Below are 22,432 nucleotides of genomic sequence, written 5' to 3' on the forward strand. Positions count from 1 at the left end.
GGCATTGCTTCTTTCTGAACAAACCAGTGTCAAGGATTTTTTCGAACGGACTCACGGAGTTATGAGCATTCTGCGAAGTTTAGGTGAGTAAGGTAAGTTTAGGAACTCGCGTCGATGACGTAACATCGTCTGATCGGCAGCGACAGCTCGGATTGGTCGCACGAGAGTCGTACGATCGTTCGTAATTTTTCGTCTACTGCGTTTTGACGTATCGTGTAATCGTTCTGCAAAATCAACGGCTCGTGAGTTTTCTTCAGCGTGATCGCGAACGTTAGAGGCCGACAACGACAATGGCAGACTCGGGCGGCTGGGCATCAGCCCAGGAGAATGACTTTCCCAATTTTCAATCGAATGACAGCTTCAATTTGAACGAAGTCACTGGCATCGATGGTAGGTCTTACGCTCCGTTTTTTTCAATGTGTATCGCGTCCTCTCTTTCACTTTCTCTATTCCTCTCTCTCCTCCACAAACGTATTCGCGCGTATTTCGAGAAGCTAATGTTATATTTTATCGTTAGATATTATGGGCTAATATTTTTTAATTCATCGATTGATTAGTCACGTTATACGCAAATACGCTTTTTCGCGGAAAATACATTTGCGCGTAATGCGATTTATCAATTGATGAATTAAAAAACGCACCCTATCTTCATTATTGAAGAGATAATATTGTTTAATCTCTTACTTGTTTTGATTGTTGCTATACATTTGTTTGGAAGCGACATAAACATAAACATATCACATTGATTACTTATACTTCCACTTCCACCAATGTAAAATTAATCTTACTTCAATTTACTTTATCTTTTTCTGATTCTAAGAATCTGCAAGTAAATAATTATTACTGTAATTTATCAATAATGATAAAATATTTCACACGTTAACATTTAACGTTCTAAAAATTAAAAAAGATAAACAATTGAATCAAGATTAAAGTTAATCTTACATTGATGAGCCTTAATAATTATTTCTACTGGTCTATGAAATCATATGCTACATACAATTATTTTAATTTACATATTTTTCTATAATTATATTAAAAATAGTTGAAGAAATTTCAAAATATATTTGACTATAATTGATATTTTTTTATGTCAAATATTTTATTAGATATTATTATAGTTTTATTATTGTTGTTAAATATAATTGTTGATTTGCAGATCTTCTGACAAATTGTGAGAGTGAATTGCTGAAGAATGAGCTTTTCAGTGATGAGGCTTTACTTTCCGAATTGGATGAGCCAATGCCAGTTGATGGAGACACATTTAACTTCTTAAATATCAATAATGATGAATTTAAAGACTTCAAAGATCCAGCTATCCTTGAGCCATCAAACTCAAATGTTATGGTGACACAACAGACTGATGCCACTACACCTGTTGCTTATATTCAGCAGGACATTGCATCAGTGCCACAGAATAGACCACAGAGAATAGTAGCTTCGACAAAGCCTACAGTATTCAGCTCACAGTACACTATACCACAAAATGTGAATTTTAATGTACAGTCGCCGAACGTTGTAACTCTAGCTCCTGTTACTCAACAGCGACAGCTACTTCTACCGGCCAAATTAATTAAGTCAGAATCTCTCGTGTATTCAAAGGGTGGACAAACCATCACATCGACTCCTGTTCCACATCAAATACATACTCTTGTGAATACTACAAATGGAACAGTGTTAACTACCGGTAAATAAATACAATTAAGAATTCTCAATATTATTATAGAGGTTTCTCAATATTATTATATTTATATATCTACATAGTACATTCTATCTCAGGAATGTCCTCGAAATGTTCTTACAACATAGGGGATATTTCTTGAGATCCGTGCTATACAGAGATTTATACTATTTGGATATAAATATGAATGATTATCAAATATAAGCAAAATGTCTATACAATTAAAATACCTAAACAATTAGAATGTACTTAACAACAAAGTTGACTATAAATGCAGTGCATGTATAATTAACTTTGTTAAGTATATTTCAATTGTTCGCAAATTATATCTTATCGTCTTAATAACAGAGATTTATATAGGGATTTTATTGTATTTGATTTATTCTTATAGCTACAAGACTATTTTTATTTTAATAAATAATTATATGAAATAAGAATGTAAATGTAATTTTATAGCATGCATTAATTTAATGCTAATTAATGATATTGTTTGATTCAAGGGATACCTGTAGTATTGGACACTGACAAGGTACAAATTAATCGTCTGAACACAGGCACACATGTGAGCGTACCAAGAGTGAGAGAAGTGAAACGCAGTGCCCACAATGCTATTGAGCGTCGTTATAGGACGTCGATCAATGATAAGATAATTGAATTGAAAAACATTGTAGTCGGAATTGATGCCAAGCTAAACAAGTCGGCAATTTTACGAAAAACCATCGACTACATTAGGCAAGAATGATAAGTTTAGTTTTACCTCGCGGTATATTAACAAGAAAGATAGCTTTTGAATTTCTTGTTTTGTGTAATACAGACATCTGCAGAATTACAGTGCAAAATTAAAGGCTGAAAATATGGCGTTGAAGATGTCTGCGCAACGGCACAATCTTCGTGATTTGTACCAACAAATCCAGTGTGGAGAGCTGACACCTCCACGCTCCGATTCGAGCGAACCATCTTTGTCACCCGCACCTGCGCCGCCGTCACCACCATCCCCGTCGTCGGTAAAAGACGATTCAGATGCGTTGCACAATTTACACTCTGTACCAACTTCATCCATTGGAGGCATGAAAGATCACACTCGACTGACATTATGCGGATTCATGCTATTATTTTTAGCATTCAATCCTCTTGGTATCCTTATGAACAATATTGGAAGATTCAATTATGATTATGTGAATACGAAACTGGATGGACGAACGATACTCAATTATCCAGGTAATAAACGCACATGGATTATATATTTTTTCCAATCACGATTTTGATACATTTTTTTTACTGTTAATACACTCTTTTTCTTTTCATTTTCAGATCAGTTAGAATCGGACAAGCAACCGTGGAGCAATATTGTCCTCTGGTTTACTAATCTAATACTCTTGGCAATTTGTCTCTATAAACTGTTATTTTACGGTGATCCCATTTTGCCTACCGACAGCAAAGTCTTTCTCGAAATACGTCGTTGGAGACGTCAAGCCGAATTCAACATATCCAAACACGAATGCAATCAGGCATATCGAGATTTACATCAGTGCTTGCAGTATTTCGGCCGATCCTTCCCGTTATCACGTACGGAGGTTTTTCTCGCAACCACGTGGCAAATAGTGCGGCAGACTCTTCACAAATTATGGCTGGGTAGATGGGTCATGCACATCAGCAAGTGGTTGTCAGAGAAATCAGAACGGCAACAGGCGGAGACATCCGCCGTGGAAATTGCCATCATTTACCAGCATATGCTCTGTCTTCGTATGTCTGAAGGAACTAAAGATTCAACGTTATATCTTGCTCTTTGCGCCGTCAATTACGCGGAAACTGCTGGCGAGAGTATGCCAAAACCACTTTTGGCAGAGATCTACATGAACGTCGCATTATGTCTAAAACAGTCCTTCTTCCCATACATACACAAATATTATCTGGGTAAAGCACGCGTCTTGTTATCCTCTTGCGCCGTTCCTCCGAAATTGAAATGGATCATGACCGACGAAGGCGCTAAGTTCTTGGCATCTCAAAAGTGGCAGTACAAGAAACAGTCTGATAACGAATTCACATCACAGAACAGTCGAGCAGATCCGTTGTCATATGCGGCTCGTGCGTACAGGCATCATCTGATCGAACAGTGTCTACGTTTATTGACCGGCACGGTTGGAGAATGTCATGCATCCTCTGTACTTGAATTAGGACGGATGATTATGGCTTCTGCGGAAGTGGAAGCCTGTTTCCCGTATGCTGATAAAATTAGTGTAGCAAGTACGAAAAGACTATTTGAAATTAAAACAAAATATCACATTAATTTTTTTTTAATTATATTATTATTATTGTAATTATATTTAGCATATATTCAGTAAAAAAAAATCACAATAACGTTACACTGACCTATTTTTTTGTTTGCAAGTTGAATATTATTGCGCAATATATTTTATTTTTTTCTTTATTTTTGCAGCATGCGAAGATGAGATTGGATTATGGTGGGGAGCTGTAATCTGCGCTGCCGCGAGTTGGAGATTAGGAGAAGAAGATTCAAAGGCATGGAGTATTGTGGAAAGTAAATTTCCCTACGAGAGGAACTTCCAAGTTGGCGACAACAGCAGTAGCAGCCCATTACCTCATGCTATTCTTAGTGTTCTCCAGGTGGCAAAAAATCCTACAAAGTTAGTTTCTATGCGTTTCATTGATCAAGCGGGATTACTACTCGAGCAATCTATGGTGTACTATCATTGCAAAGAGCAATCTTCGCAGCAAGTCTTGGTAAGTTTAACAAAATAGAAACATTGTATACTTATAGTCACTTTTTATAGTACTTTTTGTTTATTTGCACATGCTAAGGGTAACTTCTTTCAAGCGTAAACTGTGCTATCGTTTACCTGTTACAAGTGTGCATTGTAGTTGCATTGCATGAAATATAACTATGCAATACTCCTGCAGTGCAACTCCTGTGGCAGGTCGCAGCACCATTTATATGTATATGTAATAGTTTTGTGTCTACTTTATGTGAGTCGTGTATGCAATTTTTTTATTTCCTACTGATTAAGCTTGCTTATCTTTCAGCTTACTCAATTATTGGTTTGCGATTGGCTTCTCGAGATACGCACAATTCTTTGGCAAGAAATGGATGTGGAACCAGAAAGATCGATTGCAAGCGTGTCTCTTGCTGGGTTCCAGCGTGATTTGGCGTGCTTGAGACAGTTGTGTCAGCACATCCCGGTAAGCGTGAGTCCATAATTTCCATTTTAATTTGTCGTTTTAATAAGATTCAAGCGGACGTAGTAAAATAATATGCCTTCTTTGTAGCTGAACTTTTTACACGATTCATCTTTTCTCTTTTGTTCTTCAACGTAGAGAGAAAAAAATAAAAATGTTAACCGTGAAGAAGTTGGTTGAAAAAACCACTTATTTGATTGTATGTGTGTAACTTCCTTATAATGTTGTTTACTTTTTTGTCAGTCTGTATTGGCACGAGTATTCCTATATGAGGCTACAGCACGTATCATGGCCGGAGCAACACCAGTTAAGACTCAGATTTTACTGGATCGAAGTCTGCATCACAGAAACTCGCGTTCTTCAATTATATGTGGAAAGGATCGATCGCAGGAGCAAAATAACAGTGAGAGAGAGCATGCGGTCGCGTTATGTCTGGCGTGCAGGCATCTACCGACGTTGCTGTTAGCCTCGCCGGGTGAACGAGCTGGAATGCTCGCAGAGGCTGCCAAGACGCTCGAGCGAATAGGGGACAGGAAACGTCTTCAGGAATGCTACAAATTAATGCGACAACTAGGCTCTGCAATTACTGTTAATTAATACGATTTAACATATTTTTATATGTTTTTATATTTATATTGTCTGTAAGCGTTATAATTAAGTTATATATATTCATTTGACAGTCAGCTTTAGACACACTTCTTTTTGATTTTACAAATGATTGTTTTTTTTTTGTCAAACTGTTATGAAAATTTTCTTTCTTATATTCATGATACTGTCACTCTTGGGTCAGAGTGTTGCACGTATTATTTACGCCTAGCAACCCGTCAAGACGCGAACAAGAAATTATGGATACGAAAGAGATCGCGACATAATTAAGTTATGTATATTCATTCAACGGTCAGCTTTAGACACACTTTTGATTTTACAAATGATTATTTTTTTTTTTTGTCAAATTGATATTAAAATTTTCTTTCTTATATTCATGATACTGTCGCTCTTGAGTAAGAGTGTTGCACGTATTATTTACGCCTAGCAGCCCGTCAAGACGCAAACAAAAAATTATGGATACGAAAGAGATTGCGACATAACTGGACAAAGAGTTGTCTAAATCTGATTGTACTAAACATTGTATATAAGACATTTATCTTATGCAATATTTATTAATTTTATTATTGTGCATTAAATACAATTTTTTGCGTTTAAATTGCTCTATCTGATGATTAAGGGACCTTTGATCATTAGCGTTGTTTGGATCTGGCGTTAAACTGTAGGTTTAACTGATTCCACCGTCGATCGGGATTGACAGTGGATCGGAATTTGTGCGAAATTTCATTGCTCCATACGCATATGAGCTTGAAAGAATTTCTTACTCTACTGAGATAGCACCAAAGTCTTGATCAGTCTGAGTTGCTGCAGTCTGGTTCTCTTCTTGCCGAGGTTTTTTATTTGTATATGCTGATCGGGCCATCTTAAACTCGGACGGACCCATGTGCTAAATTCTCTCTCTGAAATTGTTCTGGATCGTCTACTGGAATTGAAGATCTACATTAGAAATACAAAGCTATCGACGCAAAAAAATTCAATGTAAGATTTCAGGTACTACAAAGTGTTGATAAGCACGATCATTCAGACACATATCGACATTTTACAGTCTCCGAAATCTTACTCATATTGATTTTTTTTGCATCGATGACTTTGCCTCCAGAGTTCAAATTGGACAGATTTGATCTATATTAAAAGAAGAATAGATTAAGGAAAAGCGAATGGGGACTTAATTTTTATGTTCTCATTATTATTTTTTCGAATTTCAACTTTAGCTTTCGTTATTATATAAAAAAAGAAGACTTTCATTTAAAAGACTTTCTTTTCGGTTTGAACTCTTCACTAAATAATTCTCTGGTGTTAATATTATGTATTATGAGTAATTTTATAGGTGAATGTTTACTCATTAGCATTGAATAATTCATAATTCCTTCTTAATTTTCTTATCATATAACTATTATATATTAATTTATATACTAATTTAATCACCAAAGTGTTTTAATTGTCTTAAATGTTCTATTTACTAATTTTGTTGTCATAGTTATATATATTCTTGTTATTAAATTTATTTACTAATATCTTTTCTTTATATTTATTACAGAAGTTTTCTTTTCATTCTTGTGTTTGTATAATTGAGGTGAATGTTGTTTGTTTTGATATGGGAGACTCAAGGTTAACTTCCTTAAAGAGAAAAACTTTTAGAGCAAGAGAGCAAGAGAGCTTTTGATCTGGGTTCTAGCTCTCATAGTTCTAATATGGTGAAAATTCAAAAGTATTTCTGATGATTTGAAGTTGCCACAAGTTCAGCTGTTTGATAAGTCATGCGATCTTAGTACTTTCTGTTTTCTTTCAGCAGTCTGTTGATGGGAGTGACACTCTAATGGATGTTTCTAGTGAATGTTATTGAAATAGTCTCAGAGAGTATGACTGGTCCTAGTGGCTCTGCTTCCTCAGAGAAGATATATCTGTGAGATTGGATTTAATCTACTTGCAAAAGAGTAATAATAGATATTCCTCTTAGAACTGCACTCTATTCTTGGTCATCAATGAGTCGACACAGGTTAATATTGAGAACCTCCATCTTGTTAACTAGATAAACTTTTACCCAACAGAGTTGAAAATATTTTCTAATATTAGAAGCATAGTATATACAGTATATACAGTAGCGCAACTCTCTGTCGGCATCTTTGATGTTAGTATTAGCAAAATGGAGTGCGTATGATAAATAATGTGCGTAAAATAAATAAGTTATCTAGCGTTGCCACAGTGTTACCTAAACTTTTTTCTCTTTTCATTCTGTCAAAATTCTTCGCAAAACTCGCATTTATTCGCATCGCAATCCAACGAATTCGTTGAAGTGAGTAAGTGCTATTGTAGGAACATATTGCAGCATATTAGAGCAAATATTAAATTAACTTAAAAATGTATATTTGTATAAAGAAATATTATGTAATTATATATCTATGAAAATATTATGAGAAAGTTGATAAAAAAGAAATTTATATGTCCAAAAAATAAGTTTAAAATACAATAAAAAGAAATCTTTCTTGCTCTTTCCTATGTTACTTTTGTTTACTTTTTCACTTTTTCACGAAAATTAAACCAATGTCTCAAGATTTCTCACATTTCACCAAATGGACAATGCACGTAATACTTCCCTCTAAATTTATACTTTGAACCATATATACTTGAAAGACAAATGTTTAAATAGAACATTGAAACTTATTTAAATAGAGAAAGAAAAAGACAAAGTAATAAAAAAAGAAGAAAAAGAGACAGGGCAATTTATTTCACACATGCGCACTCCATTTTGGCCAACATAAAATCAGGAGAATTGCGCTACTGTATATACTGTGTTATATTGTAGTGACAAAGTACCGCGGATACTTTTTAGATGACCCAATATAATGGGCAGTAATAGTAGTTCATTAAGGAGTAAGCGTAGAAATCGACCAATTATAGTTGATTATTTTTCTCACATTCAACTATGATTGGTCGATTTCTATACTTACTCCTTAATCCACTACTGCTACTGTCCATTGTAGGCTATGCATCAGAAAGGTTGGATAAAAATCAGATTGGTATTAACCCAGACGTAATCTTCAATCGCTAATGTGATACGGGCATAACATAGGTTTTCGATCAATCGCGTTGCTCGATTCGGTCATCCATAACTGTAACTGTAACAATCAAACAACGCGATTGATTAAAAATCTTACTGTACGGTAAGTGTGTATGACTAGCTTTAGCATGCCGCCTTGAACTCACTCATGTGTTTTCAGCTTGATGATATGCGTCATGTGACGTCACGCGTGCCGAAATGTTGATTCCGCATAAATTCTGTGCACGGTGTCGCCTCTCTAGAATATCTTTTCTTTTGTGGCAACGGCAGTGAACGTGAATTGTCTATGTGCGTTTGTAACATTTTCAAATTATTCTTTAAAATTCAGGCCGAATTAGAATATTTTTCTTTTATGCAGCGAAAATAAATATCTACTTTTGTTTGCTATTATATGATCGTTTCTATTTTGGTTAGAGAATATGAAACTCTAGACTTCACTCTGTTGAGTCTACTCGCGTTAAGCCACGTGCATTTTACATATTACACGTAAAAATTTATCTGATAATATTGTTTGTTATCGACAAATCGCGTTTTTCAGTACATAAATTATCACATAAGCCATGAAATATTATGTTATTTGTCATTAGATCCGTACAAAAAATTGTAGGAACATTCGAGTTAGGTTAAATTCTTTTATTGCTCCTACCTTCAAACGAAGGTCGACAGCCACTCTTATATAGGATAAGATCTGCAAACGACGTATGAGAATATTCAAATTGATTAAAAATATTCTGTTTCAGCCTGAATTTACAATAATATTATAATTTATTTAATTATATTTGAATTTTATATTTATATTTAATTGATGTGTATTTTTTTAAAGAAGTCTTAAGTCCTTCACATATATTGTGATTTTGCTTCAGCGATTGCATATGTGTTCTTTTTTTTTTTACAGTTTAATATATTACCATGACCAATTCAAAGGGTTATAGACGTGGTACGAGGGACTTGTTCTCCCGCAAGTTCCGTAAACATGGAACTATTCCCCTGTCTATGTATATGAAGACATATAAAGTCGGTGATATTGTGGACATCAAGGGAAACGGTGCCGTGCAAAAAGGTATGCCGTACAAAGTTTATCACGGCAAGACTGGCCGTGTGTTCAACGTGACAGCACATGCCCTGGGAGTGATTGTGAACAAGAGAGTACGCGGACGTATTATCGCCAAGAGGATTAATGTACGCATCGAGCACTTGAGCCATTCCAAGTGTAGAGATGATTTCCTTAAGCGCGTTAAGGAGAACGAGAGGCTCAGGAAGGAAGCAAAAGAGACGCATATTCACGTAGAATTCAAAAGGCAGCCTGCTGAACCTTCTAAAGCTCACATTGTGTCAGGACGTGAAGCACCTATCTTGCTTGCACCTGTTCCATATGAATTTATTGCTTAAAATATTAAATAAACTAAAATTTTCAAAGTAAAGATTTGCATTATTTTTAATACTGTCAAAAATTAACATCACATTAAATAACATCAAATAAAATGCACACATAAATGTAATTATTTAATTAAAATGAATTAAAGTTTATTCAATTATAGATTTTAATTTTATGATTAAATTATATTAATCATAATATTACATAACGTATTGAAATCAGATTATCGTTAGGTTTTTTCCCCAAGCATACTGAACCCAACATTAAGATAATGTACTAGTTAATGGAGATAATTAATAGATATGATTCAATTCATGTAATTTTTTCATTCAATATGATTCAACAAAGTGATTACACAGTACAATTTTTAAATATTTAACTTTTAATGGCATATGCGACTCTAAATCATTTGTTTATAAAAATCTAATAATGAATTTATTTAGAATCACATATCATTAATATTTGAAATGTTTTATCACTTTGTTCAACAATTGATTCATATCCACTAACTGGTATATTTATCTTACATAATATATTATCACAATTTCAAGAATCGGAATAATTGAATAAAATTGTTTTTTCAAGAACATTATTGAACAAAGTGGTAATACTTTAGAGAAGTCAATTTTGATTTCGTGCTACAAATTTATGTTGCCGCTCCTAATACGATAAATAAGCGAAATGCATAGTCTCATAACAATATTTTTATTCTCAGTCATATCTTTACATTTGTATAGAATCTGAACGTGCTAACGTTTCTCTTTATGGACACGTTTAAGTTATTGTAATAAAGTAAATTATTCATTCTCTTCAAAAGGCGGACTAGCTTTTAAACATAAATAAATATAAAGCATCACCTAATACTTCCCAATTTTCTCCAACTGCTGGTTTATATATACAAACCAAAAATTCTATATAAAAATTTAGATAAATTATGTAACTATTTTTCGCTTCTCTTTTTATATTCTACGAGCCAAAACATTATCAAACATCGTATATCCATCATTCTCATAAATAATCTGACAAACCATTAGAACATTCAAAAATTCACATATACCGCGCACTTTGTTAAAATACGAAATTAGCGTATAGGAGTGCTTATCTTCAATTGCTATTCATATTAAACTTTAACTACAATCTCGCGATTGGTAGAACAGGATATAACCAGTTTCAGAGCTCTTCTGAATATCTGATGTGAGTCCATAAAAATCTTCTATAGTTGACGCATCAATTTTCTAAGGACATAAAAAGGTACTTATTAATATCCTTTCTTATTTAATAAATATTTATATAGAGGCAAGATATTAAAGCAGAAACACTTACGTCAACCATATCATCGTCGAAGAGCAACCAGAATCCATGACTTTTAACTATAGAAATGTAATGCCCTCGATTAGGCCCACTTCCACAATGTATCACAACTGCCACCAGATCATACAAACGATCTGGATTTACAGCATCATCACTCTACAATCAAATTACATAATTATATATTATATTTAAGCAGTGAAATAATTTATTGAAAGTTTTAAAAATAATTAAAATTATTTAGAAAGAAATATATTTTCTGAGGTTTATTATGTTTTTATAAATAACAATATCAATACTAACAGTATTGAAAAGTCTGAGCTCCAATGGAAAAACTACTCTGTGAGATACTTTTATGTGACGATTGTATTGTTCCACATATTTAAATCTTTTTAGATGCAACGCTAATATCATAGGTAGTTTTTTCACTCTCATTCGTTTCTGTAATTAAAAACGATCATATTTCAATAATTTATATAATTTCAATAATCGATTTATGTGATTTATCCAAAAGATAAACGGTAAATCAAATATCGTTTTATTAATACCTGAGCTTCCTGGTAACTGCTGCAGTGATCGCATTTAAATTTGTTGTCACTACACAGGGTCTCTGTATTGGAGAAACATCTGAGGCAGTGTGTGATCGACGTATTTTGATCTACGTCAACTTGCAGATCGAAGAAATCCTCGTCTTTACTAGAGACAGTCTCACAGTTAAGGCAGCGTGTTTCCGACGTCAATATCCCTTGGAATATCTCATGTACCCATGTGGGCTCTGGTGGCGAACCTGCAGCATCTCCTGCCCCACACTTCCCTCCAGTCGGCTTGCTCTGAGTTCTCTCCGCTGATGTGTGAAATCACGACGGTAAATATCGTGCTATGAGTGCCATCCAAGAGCGATAAACAAATACTCACCCAAAATAATTTCATTTATGTGATTTATAAGGAAGTTCAAAAATTCATGCGCATCTTGTTGCATATAATTATCAAATTCCTCTAAAAAAAGAAGATATTAAAGTTATGACAATGGTATGGTTCATTTGATACTACAAACACTTCAAAGCATTCTTTGGTTAATTAGTAAAATTCTTTCTTCCAAATGATCAATCAAATGCTTTTTAATGCCAAGTGAACTGCATCCAATGTTACTGTACTACAAAATCTGAATCTGTTATCTTTTAAAATACCCACCTTTCTCTTTCCTTAATCTGGCGATAAATTTCTTTGGTGCTATAGAACCTACTTTTTTCTTTTGGGTTGCAATACTGTAAAACAGGTCTGCCAAACATGTTAGTAGAGTTTCTTTAGTTCGCTTATTTCTAGCTTTGTATTCCAAAACCTTTTCTCTAAACGGTCGACAAAAATATAAAGCTTGTAGCACTGAATTGCTATAACAGGTATTACCAAACTGCAAGAATATATTCTTATCACAAACACAGTGAATTCAAAATTTTCATTACGTCAATTTCATGTAACACAATACTTACATTGACTAAACCAAAGTAGTGTTCATTAGGTGGAAACTGATCGGAGCCAATATCTCTTTCCAATTGGGATATGGTTGTACCCTAAAATTATAAATAATAGCATATAATAATTCTATTATTTAATACTTATTATTATCTTAATGTTATGTAACATCAAATGTATATATATAAATAAGAAATTGAAGGCTGAGATAATTTTATTTTATGCAAGTATATAAAAAACACATATAAGAATCCATGACAATATAATTATGTAAAATCACAATATTTACATTATAATTACATTATTGCTTTAATAACTAAAGGATGTTTTCCACATTAAGTGACAGTCAATATAAACATTTTCCATCTTCCTTGGCTTCTATGAAGCTAAAACGACACTTATGTTGACTGTATCTCCCAAAAGGAAAGCAGCCATAGCTATCAAAGGATGATAATAATTAAATTCAAAGCAACATATAATGAACTGATAAAATCACTCCTTGGTATATTTCTTATTTCCTTGTTCAAGAATCATATGGAATAAATAAAATATATATTTTTATAATGCAGTGATCTCCTCTTACAAAAGAATATATGCAGCGATCGTAATCACAGCAACGCGTGAATTGAGTGTCAAAATTAGACACGATTAAATTTCTCGTTCATATTCTCCCGACGAAGATAATTTTTCTAAGAAGAAGAGAAGGGGAAACTTTACCATTTTACGACACGATGACGTGAGCGTGACACTGGCAAGCACTTAGCATAGACTTCAGCAACGACGTAAACTCCATCGTACTGCGACGGACGTTGACCGGGATTTGTCGGCACTCGGCTAGAGCATCCTCTCCATCAGTGAGAGGAGCGGAGGGGGACGAGGTGGGACCGTCGTCACACTGCAACAACGGCGCCGCTTCCTGGCGCCGTTCCACGTGTCGCACGTGGACAAATTCCACTGTGATGTCGCGTCCTCGACGTGTCGAACCGATCGTAGCGTAGGATGAGACAGGTGGATGAGATAACAAGGGTAAGATGGACCTAGAGGACAAATTAGCTGCAACGTGTATACCCCACCGACGTATGCACGTTCGATGCTCGCGATGAATTAACCGGAACGAACCCGAGATAACTGAGGTCCCGATTCCGTCGTGCAGGCTTTCCGTAAGCAATCAAAATCTGCGAGCTCTATCATATCAAAGTAATCTCAAGAGGGGAAGGAGGTAGCGAGAGGAGGAGATATTCCCCGTAGAAAAAGATACAGCCTTCGCCATAAAGTATGTAATCAGCCTCAATTTATTGCATTTTCTTGGAAACGATAATGAAATCCAAAAGAAAAACAAAATGTTAAAATTATCATAAAAATAAATCATATTTTTTAATATATCTGTTTTTTATATTTTGTTTGTGTTAAATATAGAATGTTTACGTTAATTCATAAGGGTGCTTTATACTTTTGGCCAAAACTGTACATGGTTAGTAACTAGTTATCTTTGTTTAGAGATTCTGATTGGTTGGTGATTACAACACCTTGAAAAATTCAAAACATGAGACTTTCTATTTATTATTAATACACGAGATGGTTTATTATATGTTCCAATTAAGAATACTTTTGTAGCGGTAGTATCTCTTTTGAACATATGAATATCTATTCACAGCCAATAGCTTGTAATTTTTTTATTGGACTAACCAATCGAAAAGTCCTGTGTTGAATTGGCCAATTAGTAACGTGGACAATTAGATGCTATTCGCAGAAGTCGATCGTACAATAAATGAAATGTAGGTTAGCTAGGTTTCTATGAAAGAAATATTATTAGGAACAGAAGTAAATGTTATATCTTATTTATATCCAATATGCGTTACATTTAATCCCTATTTCTAATTTTTTATTTCTCTAATATTTAATAATACATATTTGTTACGGTTCTAATATTTCTTCATTGTGTGTAAGGCTTAAGGTCGTCGACCGTGTTGGCTGCTAACGCGCATGCGGACCTTATATCATAATATAATGGCTCTATTCCGATTACTTTACTGACCATATGATAAATACGATTTCACACATTCACAGATTTCTAAATAATTTTTTAGCATTGTCATTATTGATAATTATATTAGAGGTGATATTTTGTTACAATGGAGAGAAAAAATGCTGTTCGAATTAAATGCAATACATTACACTTATATAGTGAATATCTGTCTTTTTAAAGCATATATATAACTATATGTTGGAAATTAAGAATTACAAATTAAAAATTAAAATTAAATCAATTAAAATGAAACGGATAAAAATTACTGAATTGGTCAAATTTTCAATTCGCAATTATTAACCAAATAAACAAGAATAGATTGAAATTTTGTTTATCTGAATGCATTTATTTTAATGCCCATATTTATAGTCAGACCTTGCATTTAAGAAAACTTTAAATATAAGGCTTGTCTATGAATATAACTATAAATAGCGAAAACGTTTTTTTTATTCAATTGGATCTAATTGAACTCAATTCAAATTCAAGAATTCATGGATTCAGTTAGATTCAATTAAATTTTCAATTGGATGTAAATGGATTCAAAAACTTCCTATTCAGAATTATGAATTGAGCAGTATTCACAGAAAATGAGATATATGTACGTACAGAGAGAGAGAGAGAGAGAGAGAGAGAGGGAGAGGGGGGGGGGAGAGAGAGAGAAAGAGAGAAAGAAAGCTGATATTATAATATTTTTACATTGAAAGAAATATGCTTCACGCAATTTTTATAAATGAATAAAAATGCATTCCGGATTGAAAAGGATTTATTTTAATATTCATGAATGCGTATTTTTGAAAATTTGAATCTATTTCGATCCATTCTCGATTACTGAAAATCTCCAATGCGTCTGATATGGACTTATGTTTAGTTGCGCTTTCTTTTTCTTGAATAATCAATTTCATTTTATTTTATTACAGAAGCATACCAGAAATTTGTTATTGCCGTGTTTTCATCTATAATATTATTGCTAATGCATTGGATGAAAACAAAGCGGTAATCCAAAACTTTCTGGTATCTCTGAAGATAATACGTGAAACCCTGAAAAAGCGTTATTATATAAACTATGTAATTTTATGAAATCTTGTGACACTGAAAAATGAATATGATTCATTAAGTTAGATATACTATTAAGTACAGAGTTTCCTCAGCAAACGAGAATGGATTCAATGAAATCAAATTTAGATTTTCAGAAATATTGATTCACAATGTTAAAATGAATGCTTTTGAATCCTGAATTTTTCATTTATAGAAATTGCATGGAGCATATCTCTATGCCTTTCAATCTAAAAATAATATTAGCTTTTTCTATGCATTGTGAATACTGTTCAAAATTTTGAATAGGAAATGCAGTTTTTCAATTCAATTGCATCCAATTGAATCTAATTGAATCCAATTGAATCCAATTAAATCCAAAAAAAAGTATTCGCTATTTAAAATACGCATTTGGGTAGAAAAAAATTTCAATCCATTTTAATCCATTCTCGTTTGCTGAGTCAGAGAGAAAGAGGAAAAAACTGCTTCTCCTCTGATTGGACGCGGTCATCAAAACTCTATAGGCATGGAAAAGATTGAAGAAACTGGAAGCACTTACGTGCTCCCGTCCTGATTGGACACGGTCGGTATTGCGACTCTATTCACGTGATCAGTTTGTCACTCACTCTCTCTCTCTCTCTCTCTCTCTCTCTCTCTCTTTTTACAATTAAGAAGTCAAATCTTCGAATTAAGTGCTCGTTCTATTTTAAAAATTTGAATTTAAATCGCCGCGTGGCTATATATCTTGTTTATCAATCACGATTTCAATTGGTCGAATACAACATTTGGAATGAGGAAACATAATTATATTAGGTGCTTAATTTCAAAAACATATATATAAAACTATATGAAAGCAAGAACAAAATTTTACTTAAAATATATTTAAGGATATTAGAATTATTAGAAACAGATAAGGTCCATATACAACACAGAATTTGCAGCAATATCGTTGCAATAGCTATAATGTTGCATTGTTACTGCAACTTTTGTGGTATAAGGAGGGATACGAAATTGTAGAATATTAGAAATAGATAAGGGATATGAGAAAAAGTGTCAATCGATAATAATACATTCAATCAATTGAGAAACAAAGATAATTTTGACGTTGAAGAATGCTGCTTATTATCTCTCATAGCACCTCCAAGAGACATCTCTACATTTTCCGAATATCTTAAGGTGTTCTCAACACATTCTCAAGATGTTTCTCAAATAAAAAATTTGTTTTCTATTGCTGCACTGGATTGCACTAGAACTTTTCTTCTTGCTTTCGTCAAATTTTAAATATATATCTATTTCATTTTAAGTCCAGTAAGTAAGACATTTTAAAACATTTCAATAACATTATAACAACGTTCTAAATGGTGCTTATATTGGGAAGAGTCTTTATACTAATTCAGCTATAAAAAAATTGACCCAAAGTATGCTGCATACATAGGATATTTTAGTTCAGACTCATAAGAGAACATACTAATTGCAAAAGTGATATTAAGCTGATAATAAACGTTACCAATCAAGAGATGATGTTTGAAATGATAGACGGTTAAATCTTAAGATCCTATAATGGATTCTGTATCCTATTCAACTTGAACCGGAATATGTTTAGTCATTTTAACAAAATATCTCGAGAATAATGCATTTTTAAAAAAAACTATTTCAAATAAAAGTTATTATAGGATTTGAAGAGGACCATCAGATGAGATACTTAGATTTTTGGTTCAGGGCCTTATATAAAGTCCAAGTAGGCAGTCCTCTTCAAAAATTCTACAACAATTTATTTGAAACTTTCTTTTCAAAAATATATAAAAATATATTTCGTATTTTGTGTCTAACAATAAGTTAAAATGGCCAAACATATTCCGGTTAAATGGAATACAAAATCCATAGAGAATCCCAATATATCTGATCATCTAAAATATCTATATTAAAAGTGATTCTTCGACTCTGAACATTAATTTTTGGATATCTTTATTTGCAATGTAGGACGATCTCCCTTGTGAGATTGATTACCCCGAGTACCAAACCAAGCCGGTGCCAGAGAGTTTGGAGTCGAAGCCGATGGTGGAGCGCGAGCCGGTGCTTGGCGCTTGGCGCTTGCCGCCAGTGTCAGTCAGTTTGCAGTGAAGTCAGTCACTCGCCGGCTGCCGGTGTAAAATGTCGTGATTGTGTGCCGCGCGTTTCGTTGCCGCTTCACGTTCCCGCTGCTGAAACTCTCACCGCGCGACGTTCCTCGCGCGGCCATTCGCAGTGGAGAATACCGTTCGCGCGCGCGGAATATACCGAGGGAACTGTTCACTGTTCAGTGTTGATCGGCGCGACAGAGGCAGAGAGGCTGACAGAGGCGAATCGTTCCGCCGCGGCTTCGAATCCGTAGTGTTCCCCGCGGTGGCTTGCGGTGGCTTGCGGTGGCTTCTTACGGGAAGCGTTTGTGAGTCAATGTGAAAACGCCGCGAGTGGGAGCGTTGGACGGAGTTTTTCGATTGTCGTCGTGCGACAAATCTGTGGCTGTGCTGTGCGCGGTGCGCCCCGTATATTATATATGAATACATCCGTGAAGTGTTTACCTTTGACGACCACCTGTTGCGCGGCTAAACCGCGCCGCACGTTTCTCTTGTGTCACGTTGGATTAACCGGATTACGCACGCCGCCCCGAGAGATGCCCTTCGCGTGAAGATAAATCATCGACCGTGAAGACCATCGGCTAAGACACCGCGAAAGAAAAGGTAAGGGCGAGCGAAACGATCCCCGCTTTCCAGCGGGTGAACGGCGTGCCGCGCCGCGCACCTTCAATTCATCTATACTTATAATTCTCGCCGCATAAAATCGACGCTAATTCGCGTACCACACTCGCCTCGCTATTAATGAACGCAACACGTTTCATCGGCCCTCACGTTTTCGCGCGCAGCCGACGATTCCCCCCCCCCTTCCCCTCTCCCCCTTTCCCTCTCCCCCCCTTCGATTAATGCAACGAGCCGCGACGTGCTACAATTTCTTGCATTTTGCGAATCGATTATATGCTCTCCTCGATAATAATCGAATAAGACCCGGTTCCACCAATGTAAGATCAACTTTAATTTCGGTTTAATTTATTTTTTATCTTTTTCTAATTTTTAAAACTGGAAAAAGATAAAAAGTAAGTTAAACCAAGATTAAAGTTAACTTAATAGTCGTTAATAGAAACGGACATTAGAATTAAACAGAGAGATTTGTACGTCACGTTCTTTATTGAGATATTAACGTGGATAGATAAATTCCGATCGACTGTATCGATGAAAATGGAAGTAGTGGCTAATTTAGTCATGTTGCGAATTATTTTTGAGATATTCAGTATCAGGATATTTAATATGAGAATAAATAAAAATTGGAATCACATACACACACACACACACACACATGTGCATATCTTGTATGCCGTCGAGACGCATGATTTGCATTTCAAATTTTAAGCTCCAGAAAATTGCTACATCAAATTTTGAAAATTATATACATTTATAATGCATTTATACATACACACACATATTTATATTTATAAAATATATAGAGGTCACTCTTAAGAGAGAGAGAGAGAGAGAGAGAGAGGGGGAGGAGGGGAGAAAGCATGAAGAGAATGAGAGGGATGGAGAGAGAGAGAGAGAGAGAGAGAAAAAGAGAGAGGTCGCGGAATTTCTGCTTATTCTCAATACATTTTAATATGAATTTTGAATTTGGATTTATATAACAAAATTTGTTAAAATTACTATTATTAACATCTTTGCAATATTTTCGTGAAATATTTTAGTAACTATCACTTTCAACTTTTCATTGAATCAAGTTCACCAACTTGATACGAGAATCCCAACGAGGCTCTTTGAGTTATTTACGAAAAACATGTCCAACAGTCGCAATTAATCTAGAAATTCTATTACATTAATAATATTATAAATATATAAAGTAAAGGCAGAAAGTATGTGGAAGAATTGGAAAAGGTTTATTTAAATATCCAAAAAATCGCGCGCGACGTGATACACATATATATAAATGTGCACACAAATTACGGATATATATGCGCTTTCCAATTTTTGTCTTCACAAATACGCACATGCGTGGGTATGCACTCGCATGCATTCACACGTACATCGCGTATTCAACGTAGTGTATGACATCACATCGCCGAATGAAATGAGCCGCGTAGTGTGACGCGTACAAGGCAGCGCGTACCGAAACGGTGCAGCGCAGCGGCGTGGCAAAGCAACAAAGAAGAGATTGCAATGGCCCCGCAAACTGGACGGGTCGGCGGGACGTGGCAGAGAGAAGGGGGAGGGGCGGGAAGCGAGTAGAAGGGCCGGAGCCAGGGAGATGATGCGAGAGGGTTGGCGAGGGGATGAGAAGGAGGTAAAGGTACGCAAGAGCGCGCATTCCACGGCGGACGCGCATGCGCCCGTTCGCGATTTGTGCGGTTTACTACTAGCCGCCCGCGGTATTCGCACATTCGCTCAACTGCGCCGTCGAGTCGAGATCTGCGTGGCTTCGTAGCGTAGGAATACGGAATACGCGGCGACGGGATATTCCACACTTAACTCGGCTACGGAACTCGGTTCTTCCCCTAATCAGTGTGCTCGATAAATACAAAAATTTGTAATCTACCAATTGTATAATTTATTCGAAATTTTCACGTTAAAAGCCATTTTAATACATTTACTGAATCTTCATACATATTTCTTTGAATAGTATTAAGTAAACATTTACTTACAGTAAATAAATGTTTATTCAATAAAAAAGATGATAGTTAAGTTAAATCAATTTTTGTATCAAATAATTATATGTTTATATTTAATAAATATTTACTTATTAAACAAATATTTATTAAAATTTACTTATTAAACATATATTTATTAAAATTTAGTTTTTCTCAGTGTATTTATATTCGTTCAAAACTGTGTCGGACTTTTAAAAATATTTATTTACAAAAATATAATTATTTCACGAGTATTTATTCAAAGTATTCAAATAAAATGTATCTAAAAAAAAGCTTCGATAAACAACCATTGCTTTAAATAACATATTGTTAAATCTTGTCTTTATGAAATTTTTAGTTGAATGTGGAAAAAAATAATTGTGATAATGATGATTCTGTTCACATACATTATTCTTTTCATATTCTTTTACGGATGTGGTTTTCTCGGAATGTTAATTGAGGAATTGGATGCAACAGGAATGTATGAATAACTTTGTATAATTAAAAAAAAATACTTAGTTAAAAGTCTGAATTATTTTTCTGCCTGTTGTATTGTTTTATTTCTGTTTACTGCATATTTGTAAAAAGAAATCATGTACAGATAATCATGTGCAGAGTGGAAGCGAATATAAAATAATTGTAATCATATTTACAAAAATATTCATCCAAATCGAATGAAAAGTATCTGTTCATTTCTTGATGAATAAAAAAAAGTGTATTTATATTCATTATATATATATATATATATATATATATATATACATACATATTTATTTATTCGAACATTGGATGTAGATCATCGTGTACATTACCTCTAACTGTAATTTACTGGAGACATTTCAATTAGTTAAATTCGATAGGATAATTTATGTAAAACGGATTATCCTCTATTATTAGACATCGGCATATTATATCGCATATTGTTTTCTACGCTACTGCACTATGAAAGTGCATGGAATCACGCACGGTATGACTAAAGCAGTACGGAAATACCTGGATTGTAGACAACAAAACGGTTTTACAGTCGTTGACGCTATTTGTTTTATTGACGTATTATTTAACGAGTTGAATTAATATCTGAGAAACGGTAGATTCTCGATGTCGCCAATCATTATTTCGATGCTCCTCACTGCATCGCATGCAGAAAAAAAGCGACGATTATATAATAAATCAAAATCAATCTCAGAAACTTCTTTTATTAGTTTTTTCTCTATGAATCATGAATGGCTAATTTAATCCTTCCCTAAGTGCTTACATAATATTAACAGTTTGCTAACATCTGAAAATTTAAAAAAACTTTATTTCATTTCAAAAAGCAAATAATATCTAATATTTTTTCGTCTGATATTAATATATATGAGTTCAATATCATAACGATATCCATTATACCGATTATAATTTTATATCGATCCTTTTTTAAAAATAAAATCACCATCGTATATATTTAAATTAATATATAATAATCAACATATTAATTATTTGCAGTTAAATATCCTAGAAGCCTTATTGACGAGAAATTGGTATTATGAAAATTATCTCGAGAAATTGAACCTACTTCTCTACTGAGCAAATATCTTACCAATTCAGATTCCAGTGATATTACTAATTATATAATGATTCATCGACATATCCGGTATATTCAGATGAATGTTATTTTTAGTTGACTAAAAAATTTCTAAGAACAAATAATAGATGTGTGTACACGTTGCAAAATAATAAGATAAAATATTTTCGTTTAAAGGGCAGATTCCTTTTATTTATATTTATATAATTAATGTAAATATACAATTATAATTATATGTTTAATATTATTACAAAGAATTTTAATTGACACATTTTATTCAATGCATAATGCATAGTTAAATAGATGCTACTGACGTTAAAAAATTTTATTAGGGTTCTCGAAGATTTTATACGTTCATTCATCAATTGTTTACCAAAATATTAAATGATACATACATATGATTGAA

The 22,432-nt window shown here is 34.0% G+C and overlaps 4 protein-coding genes and 1 long non-coding RNA gene across 6 annotated transcripts in view; 3 read left to right on the forward strand and 2 right to left on the reverse strand.

The window, feature by feature from the left end:
• Positions 1–136: 136 nt before the first annotated feature.
• Positions 137–6,080, forward strand: LOC105151412 (Sterol regulatory element binding protein). Its single transcript, XM_011065104.2, has 8 exons — positions 137–390; positions 1,160–1,687; positions 2,182–2,413; positions 2,496–2,899; positions 2,993–3,925; positions 4,119–4,423; positions 4,724–4,879; positions 5,120–6,080. The coding sequence occupies exons 1-8, from the start codon at positions 291–293 to the stop codon at positions 5,471–5,473; spliced, it is 3,012 nt and encodes a 1,003-aa protein (XP_011063406.2). The 5' UTR covers positions 137–290; the 3' UTR covers positions 5,474–6,080.
• On the reverse strand, positions 5,809–7,685 carry LOC147908749 (uncharacterized). The gene is made up of 2 exons (XR_015546049.1): positions 7,411–7,685; positions 5,809–6,404 (listed from the first exon to the last, which is right to left on the reverse strand). It is a non-coding gene; the product is annotated as an uncharacterized LOC147908749 (long non-coding RNA).
• A 1,015-nt stretch (positions 7,686–8,700) lies between these two features.
• RpL21 (ribosomal protein L21) lies at positions 8,701–9,961 on the forward strand. Its single transcript, XM_011065102.2, has 2 exons — positions 8,701–8,828; positions 9,436–9,961. Exon 2 carries the CDS (start codon positions 9,450–9,452, stop codon positions 9,927–9,929), a length of 480 nt encoding a protein of 159 aa, XP_011063404.2. The 5' UTR covers positions 8,701–8,828; positions 9,436–9,449; the 3' UTR covers positions 9,930–9,961.
• Positions 9,962–10,604: 643 nt separating this feature from the next.
• Usp12-46 (Ubiquitin-specific protease 12/46) lies at positions 10,605–13,923 on the reverse strand. 2 transcript variants are annotated; one of them, XM_011065101.2, is made up of 9 exons: positions 13,813–13,923; positions 13,411–13,730; positions 12,711–12,791; positions 12,415–12,631; positions 12,139–12,219; positions 11,772–12,067; positions 11,527–11,664; positions 11,239–11,382; positions 10,605–11,150 (listed from the first exon to the last, which is right to left on the reverse strand). In XM_011065101.2, exons 2-9 carry the CDS (start codon positions 13,411–13,413, stop codon positions 11,043–11,045), a joined length of 1,068 nt encoding a protein of 355 aa, XP_011063403.1. In that variant the 5' UTR covers positions 13,414–13,730; positions 13,813–13,923; the 3' UTR covers positions 10,605–11,042. The 2 variants fall into 2 exon arrangements, with proteins under 2 accessions (XP_011063403.1, XP_011063402.1); XM_011065100.2 differs by having other exon boundaries at positions 13,411–13,923.
• Positions 13,924–17,791: 3,868 nt separating this feature from the next.
• LOC105151428 (protein expanded) overlaps positions 17,792–22,432 on the forward strand; it is a 40,151-nt gene continuing 35,510 nt past the window's right edge. The window contains exon 1 of the mRNA XM_087408905.1: positions 17,792–18,471. The gene's annotated coding sequence lies outside the window, so the exon portion shown is untranslated. The remainder of the gene's footprint in view (positions 18,472–22,432) is intronic.

The sequence above is a fragment of the Acromyrmex echinatior genome, chromosome 8 (genome assembly GCF_024713525.1).
Source record: "Acromyrmex echinatior isolate Ae372 chromosome 8, ASM2471352v2, whole genome shotgun sequence".
Taxonomy (NCBI): domain Eukaryota; kingdom Metazoa; phylum Arthropoda; class Insecta; order Hymenoptera; family Formicidae; genus Acromyrmex; species Acromyrmex echinatior.

Coding starts and splice junctions, on each gene's coding strand:
- RpL21 (XM_011065102.2), top strand. CDS start 9,450: ATGACCAATTCAAAGGGTTATAGACGTGGTACGAGGGACTTGTTCTCC.
- LOC105151412 (XM_011065104.2), top strand. CDS start 291: ATGGCAGACTCGGGCGGCTGGGCATCAGCCCAGGAGAATGACTTTCCC. Junction 2,414..2,495: donor AAAACCATCGACTACATTAG/GCAAGAATGATA, acceptor TGTGTAATACAG/ACATCTGCAGAATTACAGTG. Junction 4,424..4,723: donor AATCTTCGCAGCAAGTCTTG/GTAAGTTTAACA, acceptor CTTATCTTTCAG/CTTACTCAATTATTGGTTTG.
- Usp12-46 (XM_011065101.2), bottom strand. Junction 12,220..12,414: donor CAGATTAAGGAAAGAGAAAG/GTGGGTATTTTA, acceptor TTCTTTTTTTAG/AGGAATTTGATAATTATATG. Junction 12,068..12,138: donor CATAAATGAAATTATTTTGG/GTGAGTATTTGT, acceptor TTCACACATCAG/CGGAGAGAACTCAGAGCAAG.